Source organism: Emydura macquarii, unplaced genomic scaffold (assembly GCF_026122565.2).
Source record: "Emydura macquarii macquarii isolate MOO-44397 ecotype Brisbane River unplaced genomic scaffold, CSIRO-AGI_Emac_v2 contig_1119, whole genome shotgun sequence".
Lineage (NCBI taxonomy): Eukaryota > Metazoa > Chordata > Testudines > Chelidae > Emydura > Emydura macquarii.
The window spans coordinates 764925-774184 of record NW_027131256.1 but is presented as its reverse complement, the minus strand read 5'-3'; the positions used below and the strand labels follow the sequence as shown (position 1 = coordinate 774184).

The 9260-nt window shown below is 55.5% G+C and overlaps 1 protein-coding gene across 1 annotated transcript; it reads left to right on the top strand.

Moving 5' to 3' along the window:
* Positions 1-456: 456 nt before the first annotated feature.
* Positions 457-5117, top strand: GAPDH (glyceraldehyde-3-phosphate dehydrogenase). Its single transcript, XM_067545937.1, has 12 exons — positions 457-517; positions 1081-1121; positions 1626-1725; positions 2061-2167; positions 2261-2351; positions 2581-2696; positions 2890-2971; positions 3267-3418; positions 3592-3670; positions 4008-4091; positions 4315-4412; positions 4796-5117. The coding sequence occupies exons 2-12, from the start codon at positions 1099-1101 to the stop codon at positions 4863-4865; spliced, it is 1002 nt and encodes a 333-aa protein (XP_067402038.1). The 5' UTR covers positions 457-517; positions 1081-1098; the 3' UTR covers positions 4866-5117.
* Positions 5118-9260: the final 4143 nt, after the last annotated feature.

The following is a 9260-nucleotide window of genomic DNA, read 5'->3' as shown; positions in this document are numbered from 1 at the left end:
CAGCTCTACTCCTGCGCCTCTGGCTGGCTAGCCCATGCCCTGCACCGTGTGAGTGTCACTGTGGCTGACCCCAGCAAAGATGCAGGAGGGGGGCCCATGGCAGACACGTGCACGCACGGGGTTCATGGGTTGGAGGCCCCCCCTCTGCCTCGCCTTGCCCAGCCAGTGGGGACACAGGCCAGCTCTGTGAGTGAGTGAGTGACTGGGCCTGTGTGTGAGGCTTGCAAGAGCGAGGAGGAGGAGGAGGAGGAGGAGGAGCAGCCCCGCTTCTCCTTTGTAGGCTAGCGACTGCGAGAACAGCCAAACATGGGGGCAGCGGGAGGCGCGCAAACCAGCAGCATTACGGCGGCACGTAGCCGACTTCCCCCGGGGGCCCTCCGCTCCGCCTCTGATTGGATGCTGGCCCGGAGGGGCGGGCCCAGCGATTAGCATACGGGGCTCTATAAAGGCTGGGGCGGCGAGGGCTCCTCCTCTCACCTTCCCTTAGCTACAGGCGTGCGGGTCAGGCAGCCCCCAGGTAAGGGAGGGGCTCCCATCCCCCGCACCCCACCGTGCGGAGCGGGCCTGGGCCCGGGCCCGGGGAGGGGGCCTCCTGCACCCCAGGCCGCGCTGGGGGTGCAGGGCAGGGGCGGGGTGGGGCACGTGTGAGCCCGGAGCGGGGCGCTGCCCGGCTGGGGGGGGGGAGCAGGGGCAGGTGCACGCCCCCGTTGTGCTCTGGGAGGCGGGGGGGGGATGGCGGCTGGGGGGCAGGGGCTCTGCTGCCGGCACCTAGCGCCCCACGCCGGGGGAGGGGGGGGCGGGGCGGTGGGTTTCTCGTGGGCGCTGCAAACCGGGCCGGGGGGGGGGAAGCGGGGGAGCGCCGGCGGCGCAGGGGGAAGCGGGGGCGGCTCCGCGGCCTTGGCCCCACATTCACCCGGGAGCGAGTTTCCGGTGGGGGGAGCCCCGCGTGGCGCTGGGGCCCGTCCCGCGTGGGGCTGCGGCGCTCTGACCCCCCCCCACCTGCTGGGCGGGTCGGTGCAGGCGGGGCGGGGGGGGGGGCTGTCCCCGGGGGTCCCTGACCCGCCTTTGCTCTCCCGGCAGCAGCGCGGCAGACACACGATGGTGAAGGTCGGAGTTAACGGGTGAGGCTCTGCGCGGGCCGGGCCGGGCGGGGATGGGGCCGGGGGTGGCGGGGCACCAAGGGCAGGGCAAGGGCACGGGCAGGGGCCGAGCCCGCCGGCGGGGCTGGGCGTGGGCTGGCCGGGGTGACTCACTTCCCCCGCGGGCGGCGGGCGCTGACTCAGGCGGGGCGGGACGGGACGCACCGCTACCCGCCGGGCTCCTGCCTCCGCCCCGCCCCGGCCCGGCCCGGGGAATGTGACCTTCTCCGGCCGCGCCGTAACTGGAGCCGGAGCCGGGGATAAATTTAGCGCCCGGCATTTGGGGGGCGCGGGGCGGAGCTGGGGGAGGGCGGGAGGGGCGGACCGCCCTGCCCCACTGGGTCGGTCGGTCTGTCTGCTGCTCACCATGGGCGGGGGGGTCATCGGGGCGTGGGGTCTCCCTGGGGTGGCAGGGCTCCCTGGAGAGGGATTCTCCCTCCCCGAGCTCCGGCTGTGCCAACCTCCTCCTCCTCCTCCCCCCCCTAGGTTTGGCCGCATCGGCCGCCTGGTCACCAGAGCCGCCCTGATCTCTGGCAAAGTCCAGATCGTGGCGATCAATGACCCCTTCATAGACCTCAACTACATGGTGAGTCACTCGCACCCGGAGCTCTGACTGCGGGCGGCTCCGGTGCCGATCCTGACCACAGCACCCGCCGGGGGGGGGGAGAGGGCGGAAGGCAAACTCTGCTCTATCCTGAAAGCCAGGGACAGCCGAGGGGATGAGATCAGGGGTGATCACACAGGGACCCCGGCATGGGAACTCGGGGTGCTGCTGCCTGCAACGAGATACACCCACAGGTTCCTGAGCCTGTCAATCAGGACTGAGGGGCGTGGGCATAAGTGGGGGGTGAGCTTTGGGTATTGACATGGGGGTGCTCTGGGGATGCAGCCAGCCGCCTTGACTTCTGTTTCCACCCCTAGGTTTACATGTTCAAATACGACTCCACTCACGGCCGTTTCCATGGCACCGTCAAGGCTGAGAATGGAAAACTTGTGATCAATGGAAACCAAATTACCATTTTCCAGGAGTGAGTGTGACTCTTCCCCTCCCTGTCTTTGGGACTGTGGCAGAGGGCGTTTGACAACCCTGCAGTTCCTAAACTCGGTCTGTCTCCCCTCAGGCGCGATCCTGCCAACATCAAGTGGGGAGATGCTGGAGCAGAGTACGTCGTAGAATCCACTGGAGTCTTCACCACCACAGAGAAGGCTGGCGTGAGTGATGGGTTGTGCTTGGCTCGGCTGTAGGGGGAAAAGGATGAGGGATGATTCCTTCCCCTGCGGGTGCAAATGGATGTGTGCAGAGCTCTCCTTGCCATGAGACTGTTGCAGAGGGACTTTTTTTTGCACCTGGTGGTGGGGCAGTAGCAGGGGGAGGTATCTCAGATGTGCTGCTTTGCTGGAGCTGCAGGACTGTTCGTTAATGTTGGTCTGTCTCCCTCAGGCTCACCTGAAGGGTGGCGCGAAGCGTGTCGTCATCTCTGCCCCTTCGGCTGATGCCCCCATGTTTGTGATGGGTGTCAACCATGAGAAATATGACAAGTCTCTGAAAATCGTCAGGTGAGGATGGGGGGCCGGGGGAGGTCTTGGGTGAGTCTGAGGTTGAACCTGATGTGCAGAGCTGACCCTTGTCCTCTCCTGTGAGTGTGTGTGTGTGTGGGGGGGGGGGGACGGAGTGACCTCTGACCCCTCCTGCAGAAGACTGCCTTCTGGGGAGTGGGACTGGCTGATTCGTGCCTCTTGTCTTCTCCAGCAACGCCTCCTGCACCACCAACTGCCTGGCTCCTCTGGCCAAGGTCATCAATGACAACTACGGCATTGTGGAAGGTCTGATGGTAGGTGCTCTGGAGACCCCAAGCCCACAGGCTCAGAACCCCTTGTTCCCGAAAACCCACACCAGCTCTGTCTGTGGGGTGAAACCACAGAGCTCTGGAGGGTGCCTCTTTCCCCAAACTCACACGCAGGGACCCTGCTTTGGGTGGAGGGAGGGATGGTGGCTGTGAACCCACAGAGTAGGAGAGCCTTTTATACTGCCTGGGAAAGGCAGGGTTGGGGGAGGAATACTTCAGCTCAGTGGGGTGAGGCTCTGTGGATGTGGATGCTGTTCTAACCCCTCCCTTCAACTTCCAGACCACTGTCCATGCCGTCACAGCCACGCAGAAGACTGTGGACGGCCCTTCTGGGAAGATGTGGCGAGATGGCAGAGGTGCTGCCCAGAACATCATCCCAGCATCCACTGGGGCTGCGAAGGCTGTGGGCAAGGTCATCCCTGAGCTTAATGGGTGAGTGTCCATTCCTTGCACCCCTTGCTTTGGGGGCACTGGGACATCGGAAGAGGCAGGGGACCTACAGCTGGCCCACTCTGCCCTCACCCCGCTAGGGTGTGCAGAAGCCCTCATGCCTCTGGTTTGGGGGCAGGAGCCTGTGCTGATCCATATCCATCTCCCTCTGACAGGAAGCTCACTGGAATGGCTTTCCGTGTTCCAACTCCCAATGTCTCCGTTGTGGACCTGACCTGTCGCCTGGAGAAACCAGTGAGTATTGCAGGAAGGGGACCAGGCAGGTTCTGAAGCAGCTTCCCTGCACCCTTAACTTTTCTGTCAGCTCCTCAATATGTGGGGCAGGGAGCAGCTGCTTTGATGCCCCCATCCGTATTTGGAACTGCCTCATTGCTGCTTGTTGTGGTTCTAAGAGATTATGCAAGGGGGGGGGGGGCCAGTCAGGCACATATAGGGTTGCCCCTGTCTGGTGGGGTCCTAGCTAGACATCTCAGCTGTGCAATGTCTCAAAGCTGTAGCAGCAACTGCCCGTGGGTGGAGGGCAGTTGACACTCAGTGGTGTCTGGGATGGTCTGACGTCTGTCTCTCTCAGGCCAAGTATGATGATATTAAGAAGGTGGTGAAGGCTGCATCTGAGGGGCCTATGAAGGGCATCCTGGGATACACAGAGGACCAGGTAAACTCACCATTCTCTCATCAAATGTGGGGGCAGGGGGAATGGAGTGAATAGTCTCCCATTATGGGAATAGGGGAGCAACCTTATAAATGTCAAATACTCATTTAGTCTCCCCCTCCTGGATCAGGGTGTCGGTAACACCTTTGGGCTGGGGAGGGATGGTGCTGAGGATAGAAGAGGTGTGTGTGTGACAGTCTTCCCCTCTTCCTGCCCCACTTCGCAGGTTGTCTCCTCGGACTTCAACGGCGACAACCATTCATCCATCTTCGATTCGGCGGCTGGCATTGCTCTCAATGATCACTTTGTCAAACTGGTCTCCTGGTACGGACACGGAAGGGTTGGGGGGGTTGTTTCTGTGGGGTAGGTGGGGAGACTTGGGGGCTGGCAAGAGGGCTGGGATGGCCAGCTTTGCGATCTCTCCCTCTATTGCTGCCTGCTGGAATTTGAGGTGGGACACACTTCACAGCTAGCTGCAGTGTGTGGTTGACAGAGGCTGGCCTAGAGGCAGTCACCTGCCAAGAAAGGCCTCCATCTGGTGAGATTGGCCCCTAATATCTGAACAAACTGCAGCCTCCAATCTTTCCCAGTTGCAAGAAACTACGGTGGGAGGGAAACTATTCTTGGGGGAGGGGACTGTGCTAGAGTTGGGGAATGCAAGGGTCTCAGTCCATCCCTAACTGCTCCATCTCTGCTTCTGACCCCAGGTATGACAATGAGTTTGGATACAGCAACCGTGTCGTGGACTTGTTAGTTTACATGGCATCTAAGGAATAAACCAGGTGCATGGATCAGCCGCTGCCTGGGGACGGAGGTGTGGGGGAGAGTCTTACTGGAGACCTCTGTTCCTTCCACCCCTCTCCCCACCACCACTCAGCTCTGCACCCTGCCGTGAGAAGCCAGTTCTGTTCCATCGATCTTCCCCATTCCTCTACTTTGTATCTGACGCTTGGGGCAGGTGGCGAGGCTAACGGATGCTGACCTGTTTCTATACCACACTTTTCTCAAATAAAGTATTAGCTCCTAAAATCTTCTTCTCGGTGTCTGTTAGAGGGAGGAGCGGCCCCAAAGGGCTCAGGGCATTTGTTGCTGTGGCCACAGCACCTAGCCTGGGCCTCTTCCACCATCCCAAATGGTAGCTATGGGCCAGGAAATACAGCTGCTGTAACTTCATACCACATTCTATTAAAGTTAAGGTTTAAATCCAAGCAGTCAAAACTTAGGGAAATGCCCAAAGAAAGTTTTGTCCAGGGAACCTTAAAGCTGCCTGTTAATGACACAATCAAATTTACATGATCATAGACTGACTTTTTTAACCTGTAAGACTTGTGCATGTGAACAACAAATCAGGTGGCATTATATAAATGAGGTTCTGCAACAGGTCTGTGATGCTAGACCCTAACTGTGCGGTGGCTACTGATTGTCTTATTTTTAGTATTCCACTTGACAATGACAACCTGACTTTCAGAAGAGCTGATTTGGCAACTGCAGTCTGTGTGTGGCAGGTGCTTAGCAGCTGTGGAGAAGATCAGACCATTGGTCTGCCAAGTGGGGTACTTCCACAGATTTCATCTTTTTTTCCTCAGTTGCCTTTTAACTACTTCCCTGCTTTCTAGCAGTCTAGAGGAAAGGAAAGTCATTAACTGTGATGCAGTAGGGTAGGATGGGTGACCTGGAATAACTTGCTCAGTGTGAGGTTGGATGGGGTAGGAGTAAGGCTGTAGGGACTTACCTCTGTAGTGGAAATGGGCAGCTATTAAATATTTCATAGTTGTGTCTGAGCAGTGTCCAGCTTGTTTAAGAAATGAGAGAGGACCGTACTGATCATGTAACAACCAAAAAAGCTATACTAGTACATCAGGTTGTTTCAATAACGTTGCAAAATTAATCATCCCAGTTAAAAAGAATTGCCTGTGCCAGAATTTGGTCCTTCTCTTCATATAGATTAGTCTCTTTATATGATCACAGCAGCTCTTTGCTATTTCTCTATCCTTTGTTCCTGGCCTCATTTACTACTTATCATCCAACCCTGCTCTGACAACATAACTTATTTTCACAACCACCGTGTGGCCGGAGGGCTGTATTACAATCATGTTACAGAGGGGGGGCAACTGAGGGCCAGATTAGGTGCCCAAAATTAGATAAATTTTACCTTAATTTCATTCACCTTAGTATTGACTTTTCAGACTATGTGGCATCATCTTTCACTGTATCGTTCTTGGCACATTGACCCCCATGGTGAGTGCCTCTCACTTCTGCAAAATGGAGCCCAAGATCTCAATTAACGGGTGGAGGGGGGAGAGGAGCTGTCTGCCCTATGAAAGGAAGGAGTTCTACAGCCAAGTCTCATGCATCACACATCAACAATTCATTGTCTGACCACTGCATCCTGAATGAGGATGGGGTCCTGTGCAAAAATTAGTATCTATTCATGTAAATAAAGACTGGAGCATGGGGCAGGGGGTCTTTTGAAACTTCAATTGGGGCATTTCCTACTAGCTGTGAGTATGACTTTTACATACAGCGCTACACTGAAAAGGCGGGGGGAGGGAAGGTTTGCGTTTTGCCTGGGCTTGTGAGAAGGGAAACTGAAAACCACTTCATCATGTGATGTAGTATTGCAGAACTAGACTCTGCAAACCAGTGCACTGACCCCTGCCACTTGAGGTAGCGCAGGCAGTGATATGGGTCATAAGCTGTCATTCTCCAGGTGGGGAGGGATAAAACAGTGCCGGTGAGTTTCGCAGCTGTTTGCTGACAGCAGAGGACTAGTGAGACTCTGGATTGTTGGATTCCCCCGCTGGGTTTTTGGAACACAGCATGCTCTAGCAGTCATAGGCCCTGCTGCCCATTTCTTCTAGCTTGTCCTAGTCCTTTTTCTTCCCTGCTACCCCAGCTCCTTAGCCCTGCCCCATTCTCCTTGGCTAGGCGTCTCTGCTCCCTGCCCTGAGCCTGGGTCTTCCCAATATCTACGGCACCCCCCCAGGCCTCTCATCCCATCTTATTCTCGACCCCTGCTCTTTGCCCAGCTAGTTTCCAGTTTCCTTGTTCTCTCTACCCCTGCCTTCCCCCAAATCCTGGCTCCTTTGTTCTCCAGGAGGGTGCTGCTGTAGGGGGAGCAGTGCAGGCCCAGCAGGCTTGCTTTTGGTTTCCCTGCCTGCCCCAGTGGCCTGGGTGAGCAATGGCAGGACAAGTTCTGCTTGTGCCCTGCAGCCCCAGGATGGAGGGTGCTCAAAGCAGAGTGCATCGTTGGATGAAATAGCTGCCACATAAGTGTCTCTTCCGAGGTCGTGCAAACTGAGGTTTGTTCAGAAGCTTAGAACTTGGTCAAATGCAGGTGATTTTCCATAGCAACAGCAAAATGTACCTCCACTAGTGTACCGGGAGGTGGGGGACAGGCCCCCAAGTGCCAGCCTGCGGGGGGGGGGCAGCCCAGCACCTCCCCCCAAGCCAGGAGGGGGGTGAGGCTGCCCCCTCCGAGCCAGCACTGGGCTGCCGGTCTAGAGCAGTGGGTAAGTGCCGGGCCAGCCCTTCACGACAGGTGGGGGGGCGCAGGAGGCTCTGAAGGGTGCCCTGCAGTGCCTCCCCCCATGCATTGTGAAGGGTCGACTCAGCACCTCCCCTTTCCCCCAGGCTGGGGGCGGGAGAGGCGGCTGCCGGGCTGGGAGGAGGTGGCTGGCAGAGCCAAGCCTGCATTTGTGCCCCTCCCAAACTTCATGCCCCCCCCCCCCTTGTGCAGAAACAGATCTCCCTCCCCGGGGCAGCTCCGGGACCCCTCCTGCCCTGCGTGGGGGGGGGGGGGGAACATGAAGCCTGGGGGACACAAATGTAGGCTTGTCCCTGGGTGCTGGAGACCCTCGGTACACCACTGTGTACATCCCCTGGACCAGTTTCACACCTTACCCTGAAGCAGAGGCTGAGATGCTCAGTGACATTACCGTAAGCCATTTTTAAAATGTGGGTTAAAAACACGTTTTCCCTAATTTTGTTCTTGGAAATGACTGAACTAGTTTTGCTGAAATAAATTCAGCTGGTGGCAGATCACTAGCATGGGAAATGTCAGGCTGACTGGTTAATGGACAATTGAAAGCAGGTTCTTATAATAATGGGAAGTGTCAGTCAACTATCAAGCACAGCCTGTAATACACAGCAGAGACCTCTATCCCGTGAGCTAACGGAACAACTGGAACATGCTTACAGTGACTCTGGAAAAGTGTTGGGTGTCCTAGCAGATAATCAGCTGACCATGAGGATCCCATACAACATTGTAGCCAAAAGGACTAATGCAATCCTTAGATGCATGAACAATGGGATCTCGAGTAGGCGAAGAGAGATTATTTTTCCGCTATAGCTGGCATTGGTGCAACTGCTGCTGGAACACTGTGTCCAGAGCTGATGACCACAATTCAAGAAAGATGTTGATAAATTGGAAAGAAGGATTAATGCGTTAGAAAACATGCCTTATAGTGATAGACTGAAGGAGCTCAATCTATTTAGCTTAACAAAGAGAAGATTCGGGGCTGACTTGATCACAGTCTGTAAGTAGCTAGCTGGGGAACAAATATTTTATAATGGGCGCTTCAATCTAGCAAGGTATAACAAGATCCGATGGCTGACAGTTGAAGCTATACAAATTCAGACTGGAAATCAGGTGTACATTTTTACAGTGAGCGTATGTAAGCACTTGAACAATTTACCGAGGGTTATGGCAATTTTTAAATCATGGTTGAATTTTTCTTAAAATAAATACTTTAGCTCAAAAGGAATTTTTGTGGGGGACATTCTCTGGCCTGTGTTATATACGAGTTGAGCACAGTGGTCCCTTCTGGCCTTGACATTTATGAATCTAGTAACTAATAGTGGTACATAGTTAGTCTCTTTGTGGGGCTGTGGTACACATTGCCAGTGGGTTACAGAACTACTTTCTAAATAGCAGTGGCAAGTGAAGTATCAAGATTCCTGGATTCTGCTTCTGGCTCTGAAAGAATCATCTGATGGTGACTTACAGGTATGTGCAATATATTTTTAATGGTCAGAAAATTAAGGCCCAACTGTGGAACAAGTTCTACTGAATATGTGCAAAAGGTGATTTTTTTCCCTGTGTATATTTTTTATATTGTCTAAATTTTTTTTCTAGATTTGCATGAGGCTAGCACAAGGCACTCTTCTGAA

What these genes read in the sequence shown, in the direction of transcription:
- GAPDH (XM_067545937.1), top strand. Translation starts at nt 1,099, where the DNA reads ATGGTGAAGGTCGGAGTTAACGG. An exon ending in CAAATTACCATTTTCCAGGA is followed by an intron (nt 2,168 to 2,260) that starts GTGAGTGTGACT and finishes GTCTCCCCTCAG; the next exon opens with GCGCGATCCTGCCAACATCA. An exon ending in CCACCACAGAGAAGGCTGGC is followed by an intron (nt 2,352 to 2,580) that starts GTGAGTGATGGG and finishes TGTCTCCCTCAG; the next exon opens with GCTCACCTGAAGGGTGGCGC.